The sequence below is a fragment of the Phasianus colchicus genome, chromosome 28 (assembly GCF_987193195.1).
Source record: "Phasianus colchicus chromosome 28, bPhaCol1.hap1.1, whole genome shotgun sequence".
Lineage (NCBI taxonomy): Eukaryota > Metazoa > Chordata > Aves > Galliformes > Phasianidae > Phasianus > Phasianus colchicus.
In genome coordinates this window covers 4,981,973-5,005,708 of record NC_143463.1, presented here as the reverse complement: position 1 = coordinate 5,005,708, position 23,736 = coordinate 4,981,973, and the positions used below count along the sequence as shown (strand labels likewise).

The window sequence follows — 23,736 nt, the reverse complement described above, 5'->3', positions numbered from 1 at the left end:
TTAATAAAGGCCTTTGGTGGCTGTGAGTCCCCCTGCCCTGAGGTATCTCCTGAAGGCCGTTCCATGCTGTTTGGTAACGCGTGGATTTATTTTGCAGGAATCCAAGGAGATCCTTTCCCTCCCTCGCTGTCGCGCTGGAGCAGCCGGGCTGAGCCACAGCACAGGGCTGCGTGCTGCTGCAGGCGGCCGTGCTGGGCAGCCTTCCTTTGAGCACACACGCGTGTGTCAACACTTCTGCTTTGTCAGAAGCTTAAAAATGGAAACAGTGCTCTCTTTAAGAAAGCAGGGCCCAAATAAGGAGATGATGGAGTGGCGAGGATTCCTCCAGCGAGCGTTCCAGCTCATTCCTTACAAAGGCTGCGTGTGAAAGATAGAGGCCCACGGATCTGGGTTTTGTCCAGGGGTCTCCAGGTTTAAAGATCCCTGCAGCCGCTTCAGCTCAGTTTCCCGGTGACTCGGCTGGGCACGACTTCTTTCTCTGCCCCAAAAACATACAGCTTTACAACTCTTTTGGTTGCGTGACAAACTCAGCCTATCCTTGAGCAAAAATGGAAGCTATCAAGAAAAAGATGCAGATGTTGAAGCTGGACAAGGAGAATGCAATTGATAGAGCAGAGCAGGCTGAAACGGATAAGAAGGCAGCTGAGGACAAATGCAAGCAGGCAAGTAGAAATAAAATCACGGATTGTGCTGTGGAAATCAGTGTAATGAAGTGCTGTGCTGCTGATTCCAAGAACAAAATTTGAATTTGAGCTCCCCATTAATCTGTTTCGAACCTTTTGCCTTTTTATGATGTTAAACTTGTACAGCCACTGCTAGGTATTAATGATCGTTCCTTCTGTCTTTGCGGAGCTAGCACTAGCTACAGATTTTTAAGACTATTTTGTCTCAGTTTTCTTAAACCATACATAATTGCTTTAATTTTCTTTTGCTCGTGATTCCATTGAAAAGACATGAAAAACTTAAAGTCAAAGCTGTAGATTGAACACCTGTAGGAACAGAGTTAATGCTGTCTGAAGTCAGCTGATGTTAATGGAGCCTCTCCTTGAAGTGAATTAATGAAGTTCTGCTGACTTGTCTGTGGTCCCGCAGTGCCCTTGGAGGTGCCTGCTGCGACTCGCCAGTAGGTGTGCTGTGTTGGTGATTTGTAGCAATGATCAGAAATATCTTAATTTGAAAGCCCGAATTTTAATTGAATTATACAGATAGCATTTGCATGTTCTATTGCTTTTTGTTGTTCTTTATTCTGGGTGCCTACCTCAGTTCTGAGCTGTAATACTTTCAGAATGATCTTTAAATGTTTTGCTCACCGTGTTCCAATTTGTTACTGAGCTTATATAAAAAGATGCTCATATATTTTTATATTCTCTAAACGTGTTTCTTTCTGCTACTTTTTCCAGATGGCCATGCGCATTATTATTTGGCCAAGTGTTTCTTCTGTCCAATCTGAGATCTTTGGGTGATGTAATTACATTTTTAATTGGCCATCCTGTAGCTAAAGCACCGGAAAAAAAAGTTTCCAACAGGGTGAAGTGCTGCCGCCTTCCTGCTCCACCCCAGCTCACAGAAAGCACTTCATCTCTTTGTCGCGCTCAGAGCTGCTCCGGGCTCCACGCAGCACCGCGTGAATGTGGTCGCTGTTTCTTCCATAGGCTGAGAGGTGCAGCTCAGATGTGGTTCTGCCGGGCCGCACCGGCCCCCTCCCAGCAGATGGGTGTTCAGAGCTGTTAGTGGTGATGGAATGCTTAGCCCTCCTTTGCGCGTAGTTAGCAAAGGTGACTTCCTACAGACTGAACGGCGTGTCTTTGGGAACTGTTAAGTATGAGGGTAATCTGCAATAAAAAGCGAAATAGAGGAAATAAGGCTTTGATCTTCCTTCTCTTCTCTGAATTGTCCCCAATTTTCCACCTCTTTTATTACTATATTTTTTTAACACAGGCACACACCGTGGTAAGGATTTTAATGTCATACATGAAGGAAGCATCACTTCCTCCTGCTTGCTGTTCCCTGCTGAAGCACCCAGGGGAGCGTGTTCAGTTCTCTCACGCTGTGGTTACTCTAAACAAAATATAGCAATGAAGCGGTGTTGAAGAACAGCTCTCTGCCAGGAATGCTGGTAAAGCTGTCCTTGATGCTAGAATGAAGAAGATACACGTACTGAAACATGAACTGTTTTGAGTGAACTGTTTTGACAGTCTAAATTTAGGTGAAAGCAGAGTCAAATGGTTAAATCAGTTTTCTCCACGGACTGAACTGCTTTGTATTGCAAATGGCAGGCGGGAGCAGATGGGCTGCAGGCGCGCCCTTATCAGCAGCAGCTCCTGATAATGCAAATTCCTGGGGAGCGTGAGGCAGTTTGTCACTAACCGTTCTCCCTGCAGGATATAAATAGTTCTGTGTAGTGCACAGTATGGATTTATATGGTGTGGGATGGAGAGCACCTCGATGGCCGGGTTGGGCCTGGATGGTGGAGGTTGGGGCTGTTTGGGGCCGTCTGAGCACCCACACAGCAGTGGGCACTGCGGCTCCGTCCCAGCGCAGCACGTCGTTCTGATGTGCAGAGCTGCAGCAGGAGCGGCCGCCCTGTTCTTATAACTGTACCACGATCCAAGAGTTTCCTAACAGCTCGTGAGTTATTCTGTCACAATGAGCACAAGGACGTAATTTTAAAACACTGTAAAATACGCTGTAGAACTGCAGGATGTTGTGGAGTCCAAAACAGAAATGAGGTGTAAAGGGGATGATGCCAAGTTCTGTATTGAGCCACATCCTGTGCTGCTGGAGGACAGCGTGCTTTAATCGTCTCCCTGGGATCCGCTGCCAGGCAGACACTGCCGGCCCTGGGTCTTCTGGGACTCTGTGATATGAAAACTCAGAGAAGTTTTAGCCACGTCTCTGTGATAATCTGTCCAAATTCCTTTTTTTTCTCTTGAAAGGTCGAGGATGAGCTGGTAGCTCTGCAGAAAAAATTGAAAGGAACCGAAGATGAGCTGGATAAATACTCCGAGGCTCTGAAAGATGCCCAGGAAAAGCTGGAGCAGGCCGAAAAGAAGGCCACGGATGTACGTACCCACAGCCGGCTGCGCTCGGCTTTGCTGTGTGTGTGGGACGGGGCCGGTGTGAATCACCGAGCGTTGTTTGTTGCAGTACCTCGGTCAGGGGATGGGAAAGCAGCGCTACGTTTCAGGTACGTCCGGCTGCCGCCCGCTGCGCTGCCCGCTCCGCACCCCGCGCTGCCCAGCGGCACACGGCACTGCACGGGGCGCCGGGCGGGGAGGGACGGCGCCGTTCGGCAGCCGGGAGGCGGTTTCCGTAGGCGAGCGATGCTCCCGGGGCCCCGCTTAGCGCACGGCTCCGCTCGGCGCAGGGCCGCACCGCGCCGCACCGCACCGGGCTGCACCGCCCCGCACCGCCCGGCCCGGAGCTGCCGGGCCCGGTTCCGCTCCTCCCGCGCCGGCACGGGCCCCGACGTGGCGCGGAGCGGCCGGCATCGCTTCGGCGTCCTCGGGGCGCGGCCGTGCCGGAGCTCCGCGCGCCGCTCCTCTGCTGACGTCACCACCCCACCTCCCGCCGCGTGACGTCATCGGCCCATTGAAAGGCGCGGGGCCGCGCGCCGCCACGTGCAGCACCGCGCGCCCTGCCCGCCGCGCCCATGGCCGCGCCGAGCTCCCTGGAAGCGGTGAAGAGGAAGATCCAGTGCCTGCAGCAGCAGGCGGACGAGGCGGAGGATCGCGCCCAGGTCCTGCAGCGGGAGCTGGACCTGGAACGGGACCTGCGGGAGAAAGTGAGACCGCCGGCTGCCCGCTCGCCTCTCTCGGTCGCTCTCTCCGGGCTGCCCCGCTCCTTCCTTCCTGTCTCTGGCTCTCTCTCTGGCTGCGCCCGGTGCGCCCCGCACCTCCCCGCGCTCCGCTCTCCACCGCGGGCAGCGCGCCGGGCTCGGGCTGCGGGCTGCGGGCGGGGCGGCCGCTCGCTGGGAAAAGGCGCTGCATGACAACGGGCGGGGAGGTCCCGCCCCGGCGCCGCGCCGCTGGCTCAGGCACAGCTGGGAAATGTCCGAACTGCTGGAAAATAACTTTTCCCTCCCGGTTTTCCCTGAGAAATGGGAGCTCTCCAGCAGCGTGCCGCTCTCCCGGGGCCGGACAGCTGGTTTCACTTAGGTCTGTGTGCGATCAGCCTGCCCGGCATCTTCCTGCTGTTTTATCGCATGTCAGCGAGTTAGTTTTACCGTATAAGGAGCGCGGGCTGCGGCAGAGGTGGGGCCGGGCGGCTCCCGAGGGTCCGCTCCGCTCCGCGGCTCCGGGATCGCGGTCGGTGGGAGCGGCCCGGCCGGAGCGAGGAGCGGCGGTGCTCGGACCGGATGCCGGAGTGCTGCGTGAGCGATGCCGTGTGTGTGAACCCAGTAAGTTAAACACAGAGCGAACCAGAGGCCGGGCGGCTCGGGACCGGAGTCGGGCGTCGGCTGCCAGCTGGGTCGGCCGCTGAGCTCCTCCCAACGTCCTTCCGAGGGGAAACCGCATCCCCGGGCTGAGGAGCGGCTGGAAACTGCGGGGAGCTGCTCCGCCGCGGCAGTCCGTGCCCCTTAACGAGGAGTGCTCTGCCCGCAGCCCCAGCGCTGCTGTCTGGGAAGGGTGGCACGACAGGGTTAGGGACACATGCACACTCATTAGCTGAGCGATCCTGGCCGTTACTTGAGTATGGCTTTTCTCTTCAAATATGAAGCGATTAAAGGAGCCGTGTCTTAATAAACACGATGTGTTTATGAACGCTCATCTGTTTGCATCGTACATAGGCAGGCACCTCTCCGTTTGTTGTGTAGTGATTTTGGAATGAGCAGTTAACTTCTGCTTGGCTTTCTGAATAACACCGACCTCATTCCAGACTGTGTGCTGCACAGTTCCTTAAGTACCACAGGAAGTGATGGAAAAGGAAAGGATTTATTTTCAGAACATATTTAATTTTGCCCTATTTCTGGTACAAAGCAGAGCACCTCGCGCTGCAGCCGGCCCTGCCCCGCTGAGCAGAAGGGCTGCGTCTGCTGCTCATTGTGCAGGGCTGTAGCATCACGATCTGTGTTGGAACCAAGAGTTTACAACCAGACATGAAGGTTTTGAACAAGCCATTACATTTAAGTTTGAATTCTACAGGTAGATCTGTCTGTCTTTATCAGTGCTCAGTCCTTTGTTGTGTGCCAGGAATGAGGAGTACCAGCAAAAAAAAAAGAAGGGGGAAGCACTGCTGTGTACCTTGACATTCCTGAGATGCCATTGCTTAAACAAACAAAAAGCAGGGAGAGAGGAACGGGGTTTCAGAGCCGCTGTGCTGCAGTGGGGGGAGCCGTGGGGCAGCGCGGGGCTCAGCTCCCTGCTGTGTCTGCAGGCGGAAGGCGAGGTGGCGGCGCTCAACAGACGCATCCAGCTGGTGGAAGAGGAGCTGGACCGGGCCCAGGAGCGCCTGGCCACAGCCCTGCAGAAACTGGAGGAGGCCGAAAAAGCGGCGGATGAGAGTGAGAGGTAACCTTCCCTTCGGGCTTCCCTTGCCCTCTCTCTTTCCTTCTTTTGTTCTTTCATTTTGTGTAAAGAATAAAATCAAATGTACACAGAACATTCCAGCATCTGCGTGTGCTAACGTGCATTGCAGAGACTGAACTTGAGGTGCCTTTTTTTTCTCTTTTAAAACTACTTTAAGTGAGTAATTCTATCAGCTTGGAAGAACCTGAGGGTTGGTTGTAATGGGGCCCTTTTTGGTTACAAATATTGAATTCCACTTTGGGGCTTTTGATACAAAATTGCTAAAATGTTTCTATGGTCAGCATAATTGCTTTGGTTTCTGCAGAGGAATGAAAGTTATTGAGAACAGAGCAATGAAAGATGAAGAAAAAATGGAAATTCAGGAAATGCAGCTGAAGGAGGCCAAGCATATTGCTGAGGAAGCCGACCGCAAATACGAAGAGGTGAGGAAAGTGTAAATAAGGGAGCTGAGAGAATTATGGGAGAACCAAGAACAACTTTGTTGTTCTTTACTTCGATCATTTTTTGTACGTTTTTCACACTGTGGTGGTACAACTTTGGAATACTCCCAAAAAGGAGTAATTTTAATTGTGACTTTTGCAGTGTTGTAGGTATTTGATTCTATAAAAACTGCAAGGTCTGACTTTGGGGGAAAAGTGTGTCACGTTTGTGCACAAACGTTCTGCTGTGCTGTCGTTGCTCAGAAGCAAAGCACAGGCAGGGCTGCAGGTCAGCACCGTGTGAATGCTGTGCTCTCTTCTCAGGTTGCCCGCAAGCTGGTGATTCTGGAGGGGGAGTTGGAAAGAGCTGAAGAGCGTGCAGAGGTGTCCGAAGTGTGAGTAGCTTTACACACCTGCAGGTTTAGAATGGAGGTTAAAACATCTCAAAGGAAAAATCTACTCGTGGGGGAGCACGTAGTGTGCTTGGAAATGGCTTTGTGCCCCGTGTGCCCAACTTCCTGCTTTCAAACTTAACTGTTTTTTTACCATATATTTTTAGACTTCTTCTAAGTAAAATCAAATGGCAGCAGAGTGGTGACCTCTACTTTTTTTTTTTTTTTTTTTCCTGTAGTAAATGTAGTGACCTTGAAGAGGAGTTGAAGAATGTTACAAACAATCTGAAGTCTTTGGAAGCTCAATCTGAAAAGGTTGGTTCTTTCAGTAATGTACAGGATGGGGACAAAGTCAAAACCTGTAATTAAAATGCACAGAAATACTCCCAAAATACAAAGAAATTAAGAGGGGTTACCTGCCTTCCTCTTCCAAGAGCCCATCAATAATGCTGCACCATTTCTCTTTGCACATTCAGCTGTTTTGTGCTGCACAAGAAAATAAAGTCTAAATTGATGCATGAAGTGATTTGGACATCACCAGTTCACAGTGATGGTACAGAAATCAGAGTCTGAGATGTCTCACAGAAAAGTGTGCAAAGTGCATGCAGCTGTTGTGAAAAGGAAGGCAGTTGTAAACAGATCGTGTTTCCATAAACATCTGTTGCTGCTGCAACTGCCCTTCAAGAGTGTGTATTGTTTCCACAGTACTCGGAAAAGGAAGATAAGTATGAAGAGGAAATCAAGATTCTCTCTGACAAGCTTAAAGAAGTGAGTGCATCCCTCCCCAGGCTGTTCTGGCGGTGTTTTTTAACAGCGCTCATTATTCTATTTAATATTCCTAGGCTGAAACTCGTGCTGAGTTTGCTGAGAGAACGGTTGCCAAACTGGAAAAGTCCATTGATGATCTGGAAGGTATGAAATCACACATCGCTTTTAAAACGGGTGTTGTATCTTACTGGGGAAGGACAGAAGCATCTGCCTGCCGTGCCGGAGGCTGCGCAGGGCCGGTGCTGCCTCGTGGCTGGGGAGAATTGCTCTGGAATTGCTCTCTTTCAAAACCTTGTCGACAATAAACTTTTTGGCCAACTCACACACATAGAATCTTCAGAACCATTTCAATTCGTAACAAAATCATAATGCTAGTTAGCCTGATGACTGAAAATTGACTGTGAGATTTATTAAAAAAAAAAAAAGCACAGACGAAATGCCTGACCTGGCAGCTGCACGTATTTCTACTTTCGCACTGCTGCTCAATCACAGATCTGTTTTCTTCTTTTGTTTTCCCCTCCAACTGCTTTGCTTGCTGCCTCTCCTGTCCTCGCGCCCTCTGCTGTCGCCTTTCCCTCCGGGCCGCCCTCCGCACGCTGCCCGCAGATGAGCTGTACGCTCAGAAGCTGAAGTACAAAGCGATCAGCGAGGAGCTGGACCACGCGCTCAATGACATGACCTCGCTGTAGTTCGCGCCTCTGGGCGGCGCCCCACCTGCTGCATCTCTTCTCTCTTCCTCCCTGTAATTCCTGCCGTTCTGTGCAGCCCTCAAAGCGATCCTTCGCTCTGATCCTTCTCTGTAAGAGCTCAATAAAATTCAGATCCCTCTACCTTTCAGCTTTGGGGCTTTCTTTCCTTTTAACCCGCTGAAAACACAGCAGTGATGACACTGTAAGTAAACACAGCTCGGTGCTCCCCGGGCGGCACCTCACGATGAGAGCAACCGCGAAAAGAAAAGCCACGTTGTTTCCCGTGAATCTCACGGGACGTTTTGATTCTAGGAGTAAAGCCGTATCGTCCGTTTTAAGTCCATTTTTTCTCCCTTCTCCCAGACAAACTCGCCCAAGCAAAGGAGGAGAACCTGGGGCTGCACCAGACGCTGGACCAGACGCTAAACGAACTGAACTGTATATGACCCCGAGCGGGACCCCGCGGCCTGAAAGCGCCATCCGCCCTCAGCGCGTCCCCGCCGCCCTCAGCGCCCCGACAGACCGCGGCTCGGAGCTCGGCGCGGTTCCGCGCCCCGGGGGCGCCGCGCGCATTAAACGCTTTCTCGCAGCCCCGACGCTCCGCTCCTTGCGCCGCGCCGCCCCTCGGGTGACGTCACGAGCCGGCACGACACGTGACGCTGCCCGCGCGCCCCGGCCCCTCCCTCCGGCTTCGACTCGCGCGGCCGCGGGCGCCTTCCGCCCGGGGCGGGAAGTGACGTCGTGCCGGGCGCGCGCAGCGGGTGCTCGCGACCAATGGCGCCGCCGCTTACGCCGCGAGCGGAGTCCAATGGAGCGGCGGCTCGGGGCTCCGCCCCCCGGGTTTGACGGCGACGCGGCGCCCCGCTCGACCAATCGGCGCGCTGCGGGCGGTGATGGGCGGCGGGTGCGGCCCGTGAGGCGGCGCGGGGGGCGGGCGGTGCCGCAGGGGCGGCGCCCGGGAACATGGCGAAGACGTACGACTATCTGTTCAAGCTGCTGCTCATCGGCGACTCGGGCGTGGGGAAGACGTGCGCGCTCTTCCGCTTCTCCGAGGATGCCTTCAACGCCACCTTCATCTCCACCATCGGTGCGCGGGGCCGAGCGCTGCTGCAGCCCCCGCGGGCGGCGCTGCGGGCCGGGGTTGCGGCGCGGTGCTGCCGGGCCGTGCGGTGCGGTGCGGTGCGGTGCGGTGCGGTGCGGTGCGGTGCGGTGCGGTGCGGGCCGCCTCGCTCCCCGCGGGCGCTGAGCCGCTGTCCCGCTCGCTTTCCTCGTGGGAGGGCGGCAAGGCCGGACCGGGGAACCAGAGGGGAAACCTCGCGTGGTTCTCTGTCGAAATTAAAAGTAATTCAGTTGTTTCTCGTTCCAGGCATTGACTTTAAGATTAGAACTATAGAGCTGGATGGCAAGAGAATCAAGCTGCAGATATGGTAAGGCTCGGCTGTGAGTTCCACGCGTTGACAGCCGGTGTCGCCGCTCCGCGTAGCGCCGTTACTTTTTTTGCGGTTCTGCTCCTCGGCGCTTGGCGCTGCCGTAAAACAAAAGCAGTTTTGGTGCACGCGATCGGCGCCGCGTGATGTGAGCATGGAGGGGAGGTGAGTGAGCCCCGCGTTCCGTCTGTTCGCAGGGATACCGCCGGGCAGGAGCGATTCCGCACCATCACGACGGCGTACTACAGAGGAGCCATGGTAGGAGCGCGGCGCGGGCAGTTCGGCTCCAGCGCGGCCTGCGGGCGGAACCGCCCTGAAGTTGGCCGAGTGCCGGCGCTGCGCCGGGCGGCCGCAGTGACTCAGTGTGAGCTCACGGCCATCGCTGCATCGCGCGCTGACGTTCCGGGTTGTGCTGAAACAGCTCTTCTTTATCTGTCCTTTCTGATACGGACGGGTCTGAACTGTTACTTATACTGACGGTAGCTGAAAGTGTCTGTCTCCTTATTCCTTAGGGCATTATGTTAGTCTATGACATCACCAATGAAAAGTCTTTTGAAAACATTCGGAACTGGGTCAGGAACATTGAAGAGGTAATTTCTCTGTTTACTTGATGCTAAAGGTGCTGTTTCTCCTTCCAAAAGCACTTAGAAATTAATTACTTCAGAAATGTCGCTTTCAAACTCCAAGTAGAAAATAAATGAAACAAAAGTCAGGAATAACTGCTGGAATGCATTGGCTAGCAGTAATCTGTTGTGCATGCGTACAGAGTGTGCTTTTGATTTCCTTTTCTGGCACAAGCCAGCTCAGAGCTGACGGACGCAGGGCGCTCATGGAGCAGTCGGTGCCTGCGGTGCAGCGCTGGGATCAGATGCTGTGCAGCTCAGAAACCCACAGAGGGTGCTTAGCACCAGCATTTCCATTTTAAGTTCTTGATGGACACCTCATCTTTTGGCGGTACGTGTAAGACATAAGCAGAAGTCCTTTCTTTCATCTGTTTCTATCTCAGCATGCCTCTCCAGACGTCGAAAAAATGATCCTTGGGAACAAATGTGATGCAAATGACAAAAGACAAGTTTCTAGAGAGCAAGGGGAGAAGGTAAGTGTCACGGCCTGCGCCCCATTGTGCTGCGCCCAGGTGCTGAGGGCGAAGGCAGCGCGTAAAGTCGGTGCTCCTGGGTGTCTGTAAAGCTGCTGAGTTCCTTCCTGCCAGCACTGATGCAGTTGCTGCCTGAGCAGAAGCAGTCTGTGCTGCAGCCTCAGGAGAACCTGATCTGAAGTGATGCACTGCTTCTAATAGAACTGAGGCATGGTGATGCTCTCTCTTGGATTCAGTCTTTATGCATTTTGTCCTGAGCTGAGCAATGAAGTCCTCTTTATGAATATTAAAATACCTTTTATTCATTAATTTTCCACTTTTGAAGCAGTCATTACTATCATTTCCTGATTTGTGTATAAGGTTTGATGCAGTAAATGCACCTCCTGCCCCGCGGTGTCCCCACCTTAAGGTGTGCTGACCGAGAGCTGTCAGAGTGTAACAGCAGCATTCATTGTTGTGTGTGTGCTGCCTCAGAGGCTCAGTGGTACTTCTGAGAGGAGCTACTGAACGTTTCCCAAGCTGTAGTTGCAAAATATTTTCCCAGTCCAACAAAAAGATGAGTCTGTTTAGAATGCTGATGGATTATCTGCTTGAGGTGTGTTAGATGCAAAGAACTAGCTGAATTCTCAGCCAAAGAAAGAAAACCATTTAGGAATGGCCCTTTTTGTGAAACAAAGGTAGACAGGATTGTTTTTTCTGGCACTGGATATCAATAAAAGTAGAGAAAGTACTTCTGTGTACCGCAGATGTTACCAAACTGGCAAGGTATCTGTTAAAAATATGTGTATATATTTAAAGACAAAGGAGCAGATGAAAATGTGCACAAAGTGTGAAACAGAGGAACAAAGCCCAGTAAGAACAGATGCCAATAGCAGTGCAGTTCAGCTCCTGATTTGTGGAGGAGATCCTGCGCTGTTCATTACATTTATGGCTATTCCTGCAGCCACCCAACTAACACCAAACCTGCTTTTGTTCAGCTTGCAGCGAGTTTTGGAATTAAATTCATGGAGACCAGCGCAAAAGCAAATATAAACATAGAGAATGTAAGTACTGCAACCTTTCTCTTCTGTTTATTATCTTATAAAGCATGCAGATCAGCAGTAAGAGCAGCTGCCCATCCTGACTGGGTGCAGAACTCAAGTGCTGATACTTCACATGGGCTATTAAAGTCAGGAGGGCAGATTATTATTAAACGAAACAGCTAAGAGTGTATTTTATTAACTGTATTCCTTCAAATGTTTTCCTTATGCAGGCATTTTTCACTCTTGCCAGAGATATCAAAGCAAAAATGGATAAGAAGTTGGTAAGTGACTTCTACTTAGGCTAAGCTGTATTTAAATGGAGAGGAAAAAACGTAAGAATTAACACTGAGAACTGCATCACAGCAAATGGCCTCTTGTGGCCTCTGACCGGAATGCACTGAAGGTCATAGAGGTTTGTTTTTAGTTTTGGTGAGCTGTGCTCTGGCCCATGGCTTATAAACCATTGTGTCTGCATTTCAGGAATCAGCTGCAGTGGTTGATGTTCTCTGAACAAAATTTTTCTATGTGTTTTTCAGAAAGCCATGTGAGTGGTAGAGGAGAGCTGCTTAGTGGTATTTCTTGCTCCTGCAGTCAGGAAAAGTAAATTGTATAAGTTTAGAGTATGGAAGGTCTGCTTCACACTTTGTTAGCTTCATTTCATGAAGAAAATCCAATCACTTCTACTTGTACTGAAGTACTGAGCACAAACCAAACGTATCCTGTAATTTTTCTGGTCTCTGCTGTGTTTGGTTCGATGGAAAGGAGAGCAGGCTCTGCACTTGTTGGTCAAAGCCAAAAGTAGAATGTGCAGCTCTCTGACTTTTCACAGAGGCTGATGGAACTGACGGGTCAAATAAATGAGTGAAAGCTCCTGCTGATTTTTAGTAATATTTCTTGTGTAAGTACAGATTTGATTCATCAAAACATATAGATGAAGTATAGGCAGTAGAAGCTGTTAAGTATAAATAAGTAACTGGAATTCTTTGCATCTTCAGGAAGGCAATAGCCCACAGGGCAGCAACCAGGGAGTCAAAATCACACCAGACCAGCAAAAGAAAAGCAGCTTTTTCCGATGTGTTCTTCTGTGAGGGACACAGCCTTAATCTGAGCACCTGCTCAGCCCAACTGGACTGTGCCTGTTCTGAGTGAGACTTCTGTCTGTGGACTCTAGTGTTTCCAGCAAACCTTGTCACTCTGTGACCATCTGAATAAGAAATTGTTTATTTTAGTAATTGTCTGACTCTTCAATTTTGGAGATGAAACAAGTTTATTTTTGTCAGATTGCCACTGGGCAGGCATTGTGTAGCAGAGGGAGTACAGATCGAATGCGACCTGTAAGAGCACCTCTGCTGGCAGGCTTCAATCTCACTGTATCTCTAACGTATCCAAATTAGAAAATTAAGTTATAATCAAAATCAGAAACTGAAATGCCAATATTAATAAAGTACAGGTACATGTACTTGATACATCTGCAGATCTGTGTCTGGATGCATATAAAGCAGTTGCATCAAAACAACCAAGAAATGCACTTATGTAGGCAGTCTGGGCTGCGCCTTCCCAGAAGGCATAAGGAAGCTTTCTACATAACTCCTTTTTGCTACTAGAGAAACAGTTCTTCGATCTGCTGTTCTTACTCAGCTGTGTTGTTGTAGACAATCCATGAGTACAACTGGAGTTTAAAAAAAAATTCAAAGGAATTTCTATTTTTTTAGAAAAAGCGAAGTGTGCTGTAGGTGTGCTGGTTCCTTACTGCCAGGAGTTCCTTTAGCCAGGTTACAGGTGACCACACTTAATTAAATGGTCTGCACATCCAGCAGGAGAGCTGCAGGTGTTCTGCACTCAGTTTTTAGAGAAGCAGCCCCCAAGGGACACACATCCCACACTGAACATCCCAGGGAACAGCTCTTCCTTCTCTAGTTGAAAATGGCCCCTGATCTGCCATGATGTAGTAGCTAGTTATAAATTGTGACAAGAAAATGTATTGCACTGCTTCCAGTTGTGTGTTCTTATGCACACTTGCTCACATATGCAAATAAATGTTGCACATATGAACACTTTCTGAAAACAAACTTTTAAAGCTGAGATTTGCCTTGCTGCCATGCATTGATCATTGCAGATTTCAAGCAGCAGCAAACCTGTTAATAGCATGCATCAATGCAAACGATGTTTAGTCCTCAGTGGAAATATTTATTCTTATAAACACAGTCTATTACATTCCATTGTATAAAATGTAACAGCCTAGTGAAGCACCTAGGTAACTAATTGCTCTCATTTGAGAGGCTGTAAGCCTGACTAATTAGATTAATAAAAGGAGCCAGTAAGAGTAATCTGCTTAGAAGTCTGCTGTCAGTAATTGGAGTTATGGTATATTTAACCCAAACGAACATATCAGCTGTGTCCTGCAACTCACTGGAATTGTTCATGTGCTGCTTTGTTTACATTGAAAACTGCACTTAAGGATAAAATTAAAGCTCGGTTTAAAGTTAATGATTTAATAATGATTACTTACTAGCTTTGTTTTCTTCAGTTTTCTGGTAATCTGTCTTGGCCTCGGAGGAGCCCTCCTAAGTGTTACTGGAGTTAATTATAAATCTGATAGATTTTTAAACTTATCTGCAGCATGCAACTGAGCTCAACAGGAATACTGCCTGCTTTTCTAAAAGAAGAAAGGAAATTGTACTGTGTAAGTTACTAGCTTAAAAATGCATTTTAAATGCCACCAACTTTTTTTTTTTTTTAATAGCTAGCAGATTAAAATGAGCTCTGTTCATTATTAAATTTATATGTGAAACCTTCCTCTAAGCAAAACCTTGTAATGTTTGTTTTGTTTGCTTGTGGCTTTTTGGACTTGGTGACAGTGCAGCACAGTCAATGGCACACAGATGTACTGGTAGGATAAAATCACATAAAGGAACTGAAGAACCTTCTGGTGCTTCAAAGGACAGTTCCTACAGAGCTATAGACTGGACAAGCAATGCTGCTAGCCTGAGATAAGAATGGGTTGGTTGTTTTTTTTTTTAAGAAAAAAGACTGCTTCAAGGACTTACTGATGCCAAGTTGAGGTGCTTAAGGAATGGTCTAATGCTGTTCTCCTGCACAAATCAGATCTGCTTCAAGTTTTGTTTCTGGCTTAGTGGTACACGTGGATTGTCTCACATCTAGCCACCTCTTTTAATGTAGCCAGATGTTGCAGCCAGAGTTACTTCAGGAAGTGACTGGGAAAATCAGTGCTAAGTCTGCCTTGCTGTCACCAGGCTGTCCACCATGACAGCATCTTAATTGTTTGATGTCTTGCCCATCGGCAGCATCCCAATTGTTTGTCTTGAGATAGGAAAGAAATATCACATTAACTTACAAACCAAATCGTTTGCCAGCCTCCATTTGCTAAATCTGATGTTACCCTTTTGCATTAAAAGCTTTTTGTCTGTGAACACCTTTGTTCAAACTTACGCTGGCTGTTGCCTGTGTCAGTATACTATAACTTACAGCATGATTTCCTTTTCTGAACTGATGGGTTTTGCTCAGTGAACAGCTGTGTTATTGCCCAATCTCAGGAAGTTTTGTGCAGTTACTGTGACCTGCAGTCATCGCTGTGCTCCTACAGTATGCAGACTCTATGCAGAAACTGAATCAGTGTAAACAACATGAAACCTAGAATGCAAATATAGGACAGGGAAAGCTTAAAGACACCGCAGTGGCATTTCTGCTTGGCTACGTGTTGCCAAATATTGACATCGAATCTGGCATAAATACAACATGTAGTTGGTATTTCCATCACGTAATTTAATTACTGTGTTTTTTTAAGCACGAATATTACAAAAACACAATGTTCAAAAAAGGTACTGTCACTGAATACAGGAATGCATTTATATGTAAGCTTTCGTTAACTAAGACAGAATAAATCTGAAATTGGATACAGAATCTACAAAACAGGAATTTAAGTAGATCTGAAAAGCTGAGAGTGTGCTTGCCACACATTTTCTATGTCTAAATACCACTAGAATGCCAGGTAATCAGTTAACACTTGGTTTGTAGAGAAACAAACCCATTTTTGAGCATGTTCTCAAATTCCTTTACTTTGATGAGGATCATAGAATTCTGTGGTTGACCTTACTTTTGAGGCTGGTTGCAGTATGCTGGATAGATTTCACCCTTTCGGGTGCAGACCTGTCAGCTGATTTGCCAATGCATGCTGGAACTGCTGCTTCAGTGCTGACGTTGCCTGTCCAGTTCCTGTGCTGATAGGCACATCTCATGTTCCACGACATCAGAGCCTCGTGCTACCATCAGACTTTCAGCCTCAGATTTATAAATCCTATGGATTATTGTAAGTCTCATTACTGCTGCTGGGAATTATTTGGTCTCCTTTCGTGTGGGATAGTAATCATCTTACTGACAACTGTAAGGGGTTTTATTGCTGTGGTGGTGGTTTGGCTGATGCTCATGCTCAAAAGCTGCCGGGATTTCTTATTTTCTTGGACATGAAATGGATGGAGGTTATGCTGGAGAGGAAATGGACAAATGACTGCTGAAAGAATGGTCTCCATTTCTGCTAGAAGTTCACAGGGGTTGGGAAAGAATGATGACTAACGTGTGTCTTCATTTATAGATGAAATAAAGATCTGTTCAATTGAACATTAATGGTAATGTGCAGTCTGATTATTTCAGGCTGCCTTATTCTTTGACCCATTTCTTTCACTGATGCTTGGAGTTTTTGTCTTCTGAAGCTGATCAAAGTGCAGCAGGCTGCTGCTCTCCAGCCCCTGCTGGAATTGTGCTCTAAGCTGAGCGTGAGCTGGGACTCATGACTTCGTTCTGAGGGGAACTTAACATATCCCAATATTTTCATAAGCAACTGTAAACTATGTTTAGAAGGACCACTCTTGGCTGCCACCTTTCCCACGTTACCACTGCTTTCTTAAACACTTCCCATTGATTTTGATGTTTGTATAAAAGACAGAACTGTTGTTTATTACAGTATGTATGTTTTTACTCTGTACAGGACCCTGAGCACTGCATAAATAAACTTCTTATGAAAAGAGAACTTAAAAAATTTAGTTTGTTCATCATTAAAACATCATTAAAACATACAGATCCTTTTGTGGAAAACTATTGACAAAAACAGGGAAGAGTGCCAAGAACATGGGATAGGATCTGGTTTTGTTGTTTTTTTGTTGTTTAAGCTGACTTCTCATTGTAAATTCTGAATAAATCTTTATCCATCTTAGAACCTGTATCAGTGACACGCTAGGAGAATACTTGGGCCAGTTGATTGACTGAATCATTTGTTAAGGCTGTTAAAGGACATCAGAGGAGTTGGTTACACAATTTAGATTAACCATCATGTTTTTTAATCTATTTTTGAAGTAGGTGGCATTCTATGAACCTCAGAACTTGAGCTAAGCACGTTCCCAGTGTGTGTTTTCTAAGGAAAACCAAGTTCTGGAGGCATCAGTATGTTTTCCTAAACCTAGAGCTAGCTTTGTCTCAGAGGAAAAGGAGTAGTTCAGTAGGAACAGTACAGAGGTTCCTGCATGCAGCATGAGTCTATAACAACGTGGGGTTTTTAATGGCTATAGGGTATTTTCATAGGGTCTTTTTTTGTTTAAGAAGCTGTAATTTCATACAACCCCCTACCTGGTGGTACCTGAACTTAGTTGTTGTTTTTTTTTTGCACATCATTGCTTTAGTGAGGGAAGGAGGTGGGAATGGGCAATTCTATAGAAACACACCTTTTGTGGAATAACAGGGAAAATTCAATAAAGATGAGCTTTTCCTTTTAAAGAGGTAAATAAGAGAGTTCTGTGACTGGTTCCATTCCAGAAACTGTTCAAGAAGAAGCACTTTCATCTTTGTGTTTTGCTAGGTTCAGATTCGAATGTGAAATGTGCTGTTAAAAAAGGAAGCAAAGATCACTTACGAATCACTTTACTCCATTCAAAGGGATTCGTTATAATTACTCCTAAAACTGTAGTTTAAGTTGGAAACTATTTTTCATATCGCTTGCAAAGAAATATTAAATAAATGCAAGATTTGGAATGCTGTTTTATGTAAATCAGAAAGCATGCTTGGACCACAATGTACATTGAAAGAGCTAATCTCAGTATTTATCAATGGAGCCTGCATGCTAATATTAACTTTTTCAGTTACTAGGAACCTTAATCATGTAAAAAGGACACAGGAGGTTTGAAAAGCAATAGTGAGATACAAATGCAAGCCTTCATGCTTTCTCATGCATGTGTTTTCCCAGTTTTTGTGGTGGGGAACTCTACCAAAACTGCTGGGGAAGAGCAGAGATCTGTAACCACTGAGCAGCCAAAGTGTGTTTCACAGCTTCCAGTAGAGCAATTGGGTGTTATAAACTGAAATCAAATATTACCTGAGGAAATCTGGAGCTCGAATTATCATATGCTGAAAGTCTTCCAAAGAAAGCTTTCCGTCGTTGTCCAGATCAGCTTCATAAATCACCTTCTCACATGCAAGGCTAACTTCTTCTGGGGTGAGTTCATTGCGGGTTAATTTGTTCACAGTTTTCTCCAAGTCTGATTTGCATATGTAATCATCATTGTTAAAATCTGTCAGAAGAAACAAAAAGAATTCAAAGTGAGAAAAAGCAGTACTTCACATGGCTGGCTGCCAAGACCTGATAGGAAGGGTTTGGCTTCCAAGCCAGTAACGTATTTGTTTTAGAACGTCCAAATGAGAAAGGAAGTGATGTGTGTTTGTATAAAAATGTAACAACAAAATAAAAATCTTATGTCTCCCTGTCCTACCAAAGGTAACAGTCGTAAATGGCGTAGTAGTTACTTATAGTCAAGCCATAATTAAATCATTCTAGCAAATGAGCACTACTGAAGTAGAGACATGAAATAGCAGAAGTTAAGGGAAGATAATGGGCTGTCCAGTTTTGGTGTGGGTTCACTTAAAGACTGTGCTGAATCATGTACAATTTAATTAAAAAAAAAAAATGTTTTGTGGGTTTTTGTTTTGTTTCAGCTGGTTGTAGGGTTTTTTTTTTTGTCTGTTACATTGTTTGGCTTTGGCTGATCCTGGGGAAAGTAACAAAAAATTGGGCTGTGGAAAAAAAATGAACTTGCCCTTAGAGAAAACTGCTGGAGGAGTAATCTCCCCCACACAGCCAAACCCAGCCCAAACACCATGGCTTCATGGGCAGCCAAATCCCTTCCCTTTCAATCTTCAAAGCAGCTTCTGAGACAGAACTGTTTCTTAAATTCTTTTATCAGTTCTTAAAAGCTGCAGATACTTTCAGGTTGCAAATTTTTTAGTAAATCCTAATCCTAAATAAATAAGAGACAATAGGATAATAGGGACCAGAAGTTTCTAGGAGAAAGAGTGGGCATTCTAATGCAAGCAGAGAGAAACGCTGTATTAAAACATACCTAACTAGAAACCATTACAGTCACAAAATGGATTATTTTGCATTCCTGTGCGCAGCTACAGCTTTTCCTCAACATTTACTTTTCTTGTTTTGGGTTTTGTTTGCCTGTGTCACTCACCATATATTTTAAAAGCATAATAAGCTTTTAGGTCTCTGGGAGCCATCTCACTCAGCACAGAAAACATGTCCAAAAAATCATCTAAAGTCATATTGCCATCTCCGCTCTCTGAGAAAACCTCTGCTATCCGCTGGCGGAACGGATTGTCCTGGGAAACAGAACACAGCACTGAGGGAAGGTCGTCCTTATGAGCATTTATTTCAGTGCAGATAAGAAAACAGGCGCCCAATAATTTTTGTAACCCCTTTTTGTCAGTCAAATACTCCTTTTTTCTGCCATTATGTTTTTGTCTAATCTGTTAGGCACAGCTGTTGCCTTCTTTAACCTCTGTGCACTTTCAGGGTGTTTTCAGGAAATCATTAGAAGGTTCCAGAAAGGCTTGACTTTAGTAAGCAAAATTTATTTGTATTTCATCCCCTTAGTAATTAGTACTGGATGAATTATTAAAAATGGTAGATTAAACTGAATCGTGTCACTTGATTCTAGTTGTGCTCCTTGCTCTGTACCTTCAGCTCTGGCATGCTGCCAATGAGCTCATAGGGAAGAGTCACGTTGGGTCTGCTGGTGTAGTCGAGTGGGACGAGCTGCGGGGCCAGATCTCGGTATTTGTAGAACAGTCTGAAAGAGAAAGAAAGGCTCATTTAGGGAACAAGTTATTTAGAGCTCTGACAACGACGTGTTTGCCTTACCTATTCTTCACACTCTGCATCCTTTACCAGGATGGTATCAGTCCCTAAATAACAGCTGTTATACTCTGTAGTAGACGTGAGTGGAAGAGACAACATTAAAAAGCAGCATAGTGAAACTGGTGATAAAGTCCTTGGGCTTTCAGAACAACTTAACAAGTTTTCATTCACCACAGGTATCTCTATTTTTTTCATAGTAGTCAAGCTCAGGAGACAGAATGTATGCACAGTCATCTGAATGTATTAGTACTTTGTCAGCTTGCTATTTTCCTCATTCCTTTGTGTGTGTGAAGATCTCATTCATAGCTGTTATCAACAAAACAATAGGTCAGAATTTTAAAAGGGATTCTTATCAATAATAAATGTCTTATTCATGACACACTTATGGCTCTGGCATCTACTTAGTACAAGGAAAGGCAGATTTAAATTTCAGTTATTATAGAATCTTTCATATTTTATTCAATATTTCATTCATACGTAGATATCAAAGTTCTAAAAGTTCTGTAAAAATTGGCATTCATACTCCATGCTTCAGAGAAATTAGCAAGCAGTGCCTGATGACCATTTGAGAGGTGCAGAAGTTATTTTCAGTGAAAAGTCTTAGTCTTACAGGAACAGAACACCAAACCTTTGGCAGATCCTTTAATTAAATGGAATATTTGATGAAATTCACAAAGGAGGAGAAAGCACCTCAGAGTAACTGCTGCTGATTATTTACATGAAGGAAATGTGAATAAAATTTGATACAATCATTAATGATTTCTTAAAGCAGGCAACAGGTCCCAGGGTACAACAGGACGCTTTGAAGCACTTGTCCTAAAACAAAGTGAGGGGAACACAGATGTCAGCAGCAAAACAAACGCTAAAATACGCCGTGTTACATTTATGGGATAGAGATGTTACCTTCACAGAAAATTTAAAACTTCGGCTTAATTTATGATAAACTGCATAGATAGTTTTTGTACATTAAAAAGAAAGAAAGAAAGAAAGAAAGAAAGAAAGAAAGAAAGAAAGAAAGAAAGAAAGAAAGAAAGAAAGAAAGAAAGAAAGAAAGAAAGAAAGAAAGAGAGAAAGAGAGAAAGAAAGAAAGAAAGAAAGAAAGAAAGAAAGAAAGAAAGAAAGAAAGAAAGAAAGAAAGAAGCTCAGATTGTCCAGTGTATGACTTTAATTTTGTATAAATGCATTAAAAATATTTTTAAATGTACTTCATCTTTTATATAATCTATTTTGTAGCAATCTCTGTATTTTACACACAGAACATACACACAAGACTCACCTCAGAATTTCTTTCCTTGTAAAGAATGTGCAGTCCTATGAAATAAGACATCATATGTAATGACAGTTTTTAGCACTCATTGGCACTGACTCTTCTACTACAGTGACTCAAACAGAATGATAATGTGGCCGACCATTAATACTCTTTCTTTTTGTACATAATTAGGAATACTTTATAACCTTTCTTGATGTAAGAATCTTACTAAAGTATCTTACTAAAATCTTCACTGTAATTCAATGCTCTTACTTACTAATTTTTAAAGAGATTGTTTAAAAAAAAAAACAACAAGAGCAACACCATTATTCAGTGTTCTGTCTAAAGACTCATTTAGTTTGTTTTGTACCTGATATGCATCCAGTTGCTCTGGAGTGAAAATGGTTTGCTTGTTGCCCATTTCCAGCTCTGAACGCTGATTCTTGTCCCACCATTCTTTCCTCAAAGTCACCTTTATAGGAGGCCTGGATATTCAGATATTAAAAGCTGCAACAATGAGGTTCGAGTAAAGCAGAGGATCAAGTAACCAGCTTCCCTATTCCACGGGCTGCAAAGAGCCATCATAGGAGCACTTCATCAAATCTCCAGTCTGGCTACTCACGGCTCTTATCCAGCATCACTCAGCTGTGTGCACACAGAGCCTCATGTTACAGCACTGAGCCACACGGCTGATACTTCTGGCGTGTGCCTTGCAGCAGCAGGCAGGCTTCACAGACAGCACATCTTCATCCCTTCATGCAGCAGATTGCCTGAGGAGTTGTCACGGAGTTCACCAGATCAATCTATGCCCGTGACAGGGGGCAGTAGGCCCCTGGACCCCCCCTTCCCCTCTGGCCCCACGAAATGGGAAGGAAGGAAGGGAGGAAAAAAAACCAGTGGCAACAATCTATGGAGGAAAACTTATTTTACCAACTATGATATCAGAATGCATATAATACAATCTAGTTGAAATTGAGACTAATAAATCAAATAAGATAGGAGAGAGTTCCCGAGACCGAGTCAAACCTGAAAAGCTTGGAACGGCTGGGAAAACACCTCCAGCACCCACTGGCAGGCAGTAAGAGCCCGCCCCATGACTTCTGTAATGTGTAGGGACAGGTACCTGGAACTGGAGCATTAACACTTTAATTCCAGTGCACTACATGATGTTTTGATGTGGAATACTGAAAACCAAAAAACATAAAACCCCGACATGGGATATTTGTTGGCAATGCCTTTCCTCGTTGATTGCTGGCACCGAATGCTCGCCGTTGGTCTCAGCATTGCTCACCTCTGCCCCTCCCGTCTCGTTTTTCTCCACATCGCGCACTGCGCGGCTGGCCAACAGGTGTCAGCCTTACTGGGGCAACTCCTGCAAAGTCCCGTTCCTCCATTAACACACAGTCTCTAGCAAATGGCCATTGGTGTGACCAGCTTACAAATATACAGGCCATAGATGGCTTTTACACTGAAAATACGAGAGAATGCATTGTCTGTACGTGAAAACAGACCTGTGAATTAAGTGTGAAACACGAGGGCGGGACTGACAGCAGCCCTGCAGCTGCCCTTCTCTCAGCCCGGCGCCTCAAAACAAGCGGCAACGACTCGCTTTCGCTCGGCTCGGGGCCGCGGCCGGGCGGTGACGGTTTTACCTCAGCGCCGGTGCAACGCCGTTCTCGCGCGCTGCCGCCAGGGGCGCTGCGCCCCGCACCGCGAGGCATGGCGGACTACGAGGCGGTGCAGCGCGGGCCGCTGCGGCTGAAGGGCGGCGGCGCGGGGCTGGGGGCCGGGAAGCGGTGAGCGGCGGGGCGGGGGGGGAACCGGGAGCTGGGCCGGGGCCCGGGGCCGGGCGCTGAGCGGCGTCTGTCCGCAGGAAGAAGAAGAAGGCGAAGGACAAAGCCCAGATCCTGGAGCAGATCGTGAGCGGCAAGAAGCAGGAAGAGGAGAAGAAGCGCGGCCTGGATAAGCGGACCCCGGCGCAGGTGGCCTACGAGAAGATGCAGGAGAAGCGGGTAGGGCGGCTGCCGGGCCCGACCCCCACGGGGCCGCGGGACGGGCTCGGAACCCCGCCAGTAACGGTGCTTTGTGTCTCCTAACAGCAAATGGAGAGGATCCTGAAGAAGGCCTCGAAAACCCACAAGCAGAGAGTTGAGGTGAGCGGAACCGCCGGGGCTCAGCGGGCGGAGCCGCGGGGCAGCGCGGCGCTGCGAGGGGGGCTGAGCGCTGGGGAATGGTGCGATTGTGAGCGCTTTGTGCCTCCTCTGTCCCGCAGGACTTCAACAGGCACCTGGACACCCTGACTGAGCACTACGACATTCCCAAAGTCAGCTGGACCAAGTGAACCGGCGGCGTTCGGACGGGGAGTTCTGCTTCTGTCCAACAGGGCTGCCGTGTAAACCTCTGTATTGCGTGTACTGAGTATTTAATGTATCTTCGGGACATTTATCGCCCTGTACTGCCGTATTTCAGCTTCAGAATACTCAACAAAGTCTCTTCTTGACTTATGGAGGTGCAGAGGGGTGTTTTTCAGTGCTCAGAGCCACGCTGAGGCCAAACATAATTGTGAGACAACGGGAAATGTTCCTTTATTTGTCCTATGCCAGCAGCTCTCGTTAGAAGCAGGATTGTGGCAGCATTACGTTGTGTCAGCCGCGCTCATAAATTGCAGAACTGTGTAATTTCTATCTGAAATCGCTCAGAGTTGGGGGGGGTGGTATCTGCTGTATTCTAAAATCCTTGTATCTTTGATGTAACTTATTAAAACGCTGCTTTCATCCATTACTTTGGTGCTCCTTTGCCTGCACAGCAGGGGCAGCGCTCTGCACGCAGGCCGTGTGCCAGCGCTCACAGCCCTCACTCGGAGGTGATGTGAATCACATCAAAACCCTCACGCACCTCTCAACCCAAGCCTTCTCCCTCTGCTACCGCTGATCCCCCCGAGGC

At 46.9% G+C, this 23,736-nt stretch overlaps 4 protein-coding genes across 12 annotated transcripts; 3 read left to right on the top strand and 1 right to left on the bottom strand.

The window, feature by feature from the left end:
* Window positions 1-380: 380 nt before the first annotated feature.
* Window positions 381-8,386, top strand: TPM4 (tropomyosin 4). Of its 5 annotated transcripts, none has more exons than XM_031603966.2 (9): window positions 381-662; window positions 2,937-3,062; window positions 5,377-5,510; window positions 5,833-5,950; window positions 6,272-6,342; window positions 6,579-6,654; window positions 7,045-7,107; window positions 7,182-7,251; window positions 8,160-8,386. In XM_031603966.2, the coding sequence occupies exons 1-9, from the start codon at window positions 549-551 to the stop codon at window positions 8,240-8,242; spliced, it is 855 nt and encodes a 284-aa protein (XP_031459826.1). In that variant the 5' UTR covers window positions 381-548; the 3' UTR covers window positions 8,243-8,386. The 5 variants fall into 5 exon arrangements, with proteins under 5 accessions (XP_031459826.1, XP_031459827.1, XP_031459829.1 ...); XM_031603967.2 differs by lacking the exon at window positions 8,160-8,386 and adding an exon at window positions 7,714-7,944 and having other exon boundaries at window positions 383-662; XM_031603969.2 differs by lacking the exons at window positions 381-662; window positions 2,937-3,062 and adding an exon at window positions 3,488-3,784.
* Window positions 8,387-8,706: 320 nt separating this feature from the next.
* On the top strand, window positions 8,707-16,898 carry RAB8A (RAB8A, member RAS oncogene family). Its single transcript, XM_031603972.2, has 8 exons — window positions 8,707-8,883; window positions 9,163-9,223; window positions 9,421-9,481; window positions 9,736-9,813; window positions 10,230-10,319; window positions 11,297-11,362; window positions 11,572-11,622; window positions 12,337-16,898. Exons 1-8 carry the CDS (start codon window positions 8,760-8,762, stop codon window positions 12,427-12,429), a joined length of 624 nt encoding a protein of 207 aa, XP_031459832.1. The 5' UTR covers window positions 8,707-8,759; the 3' UTR covers window positions 12,430-16,898.
* A 100-nt stretch (window positions 16,899-16,998) lies between these two features.
* Window positions 16,999-22,393, bottom strand: CIB3 (calcium and integrin binding family member 3). Of its 5 annotated transcripts, none has more exons than XM_090126199.1 (7): window positions 22,305-22,393; window positions 21,164-21,278; window positions 20,821-20,855; window positions 19,365-19,476; window positions 18,859-19,006; window positions 17,721-17,916; window positions 16,999-17,231 (listed from the first exon to the last, which is right to left on the bottom strand). In XM_090126199.1, the coding sequence occupies exons 2-7, from the start codon at window positions 21,212-21,214 to the stop codon at window positions 17,210-17,212; spliced, it is 564 nt and encodes a 187-aa protein (XP_089982325.1). In that variant the 5' UTR covers window positions 21,215-21,278; window positions 22,305-22,393; the 3' UTR covers window positions 16,999-17,209. The 5 variants fall into 5 exon arrangements, with proteins under 5 accessions (XP_089982325.1, XP_089982323.1, XP_031459835.1 ...); XM_090126197.1 differs by having other exon boundaries at window positions 21,164-21,300; window positions 21,416-22,342; XM_031603975.2 differs by having other exon boundaries at window positions 21,164-21,563; window positions 21,820-22,342.
* Window positions 22,394-22,459: 66 nt separating this feature from the next.
* Window positions 22,460-23,574, top strand: FAM32A (family with sequence similarity 32 member A). The gene is made up of 4 exons (XM_031603978.2): window positions 22,460-22,589; window positions 22,667-22,805; window positions 22,893-22,946; window positions 23,066-23,574. The coding sequence occupies exons 1-4, from the start codon at window positions 22,513-22,515 to the stop codon at window positions 23,132-23,134; spliced, it is 339 nt and encodes a 112-aa protein (XP_031459838.2). The 5' UTR covers window positions 22,460-22,512; the 3' UTR covers window positions 23,135-23,574.
* Window positions 23,575-23,736: the final 162 nt, after the last annotated feature.

Excerpts from the sequence above, each read along its gene's own strand:
- TPM4 (XM_031603966.2), top strand. The coding sequence starts at position 549 with ATGGAAGCTATCAAGAAAAAGATGCAGATGTTGAAGCTGGACAAGGAG. Across the intron at positions 6,343-6,578 it reads CGTGCAGAGGTGTCCGAAGT|TAAATGTAGTGACCTTGAAG; the intron begins GTGAGTAGCTTT and ends TTTTTCCTGTAG. Across the intron at positions 7,252-8,159 it reads GTCCATTGATGATCTGGAAG|ACAAACTCGCCCAAGCAAAG; the intron begins GTATGAAATCAC and ends CCCTTCTCCCAG.
- RAB8A (XM_031603972.2), top strand. The coding sequence starts at position 8,760 with ATGGCGAAGACGTACGACTATCTGTTCAAGCTGCTGCTCATCGGCGAC. Across the intron at positions 8,884-9,162 it reads CACCTTCATCTCCACCATCG|GCATTGACTTTAAGATTAGA; the intron begins GTGCGCGGGGCC and ends TTCTCGTTCCAG. Across the intron at positions 9,224-9,420 it reads AGAATCAAGCTGCAGATATG|GGATACCGCCGGGCAGGAGC; the intron begins GTAAGGCTCGGC and ends GTCTGTTCGCAG.
- CIB3 (XM_090126196.1), bottom strand. The coding sequence starts at position 22,116 with ATGTGGAGAAAAACGAGACGGGAGGGGCAGAG. Across the intron at positions 20,856-21,163 it reads AGCAACTGGATGCATATCAG|GACTGCACATTCTTTACAAG; the intron begins GTACAAAACAAA and ends CTTATTTCATAG. Across the intron at positions 17,917-18,858 it reads TTATGCTTTTAAAATATATG|ATTTTAACAATGATGATTAC; the intron begins GTGAGTGACACA and ends TTCTTCTGACAG.
- FAM32A (XM_031603978.2), top strand. The coding sequence starts at position 22,513 with ATGGCGGACTACGAGGCGGTGCAGCGCGGGCCGCTGCGGCTGAAGGGC. Across the intron at positions 22,590-22,666 it reads GGGCTGGGGGCCGGGAAGCG|GAAGAAGAAGAAGGCGAAGG; the intron begins GTGAGCGGCGGG and ends GTCTGTCCGCAG. Across the intron at positions 22,806-22,892 it reads AGAAGATGCAGGAGAAGCGG|CAAATGGAGAGGATCCTGAA; the intron begins GTAGGGCGGCTG and ends GTCTCCTAACAG.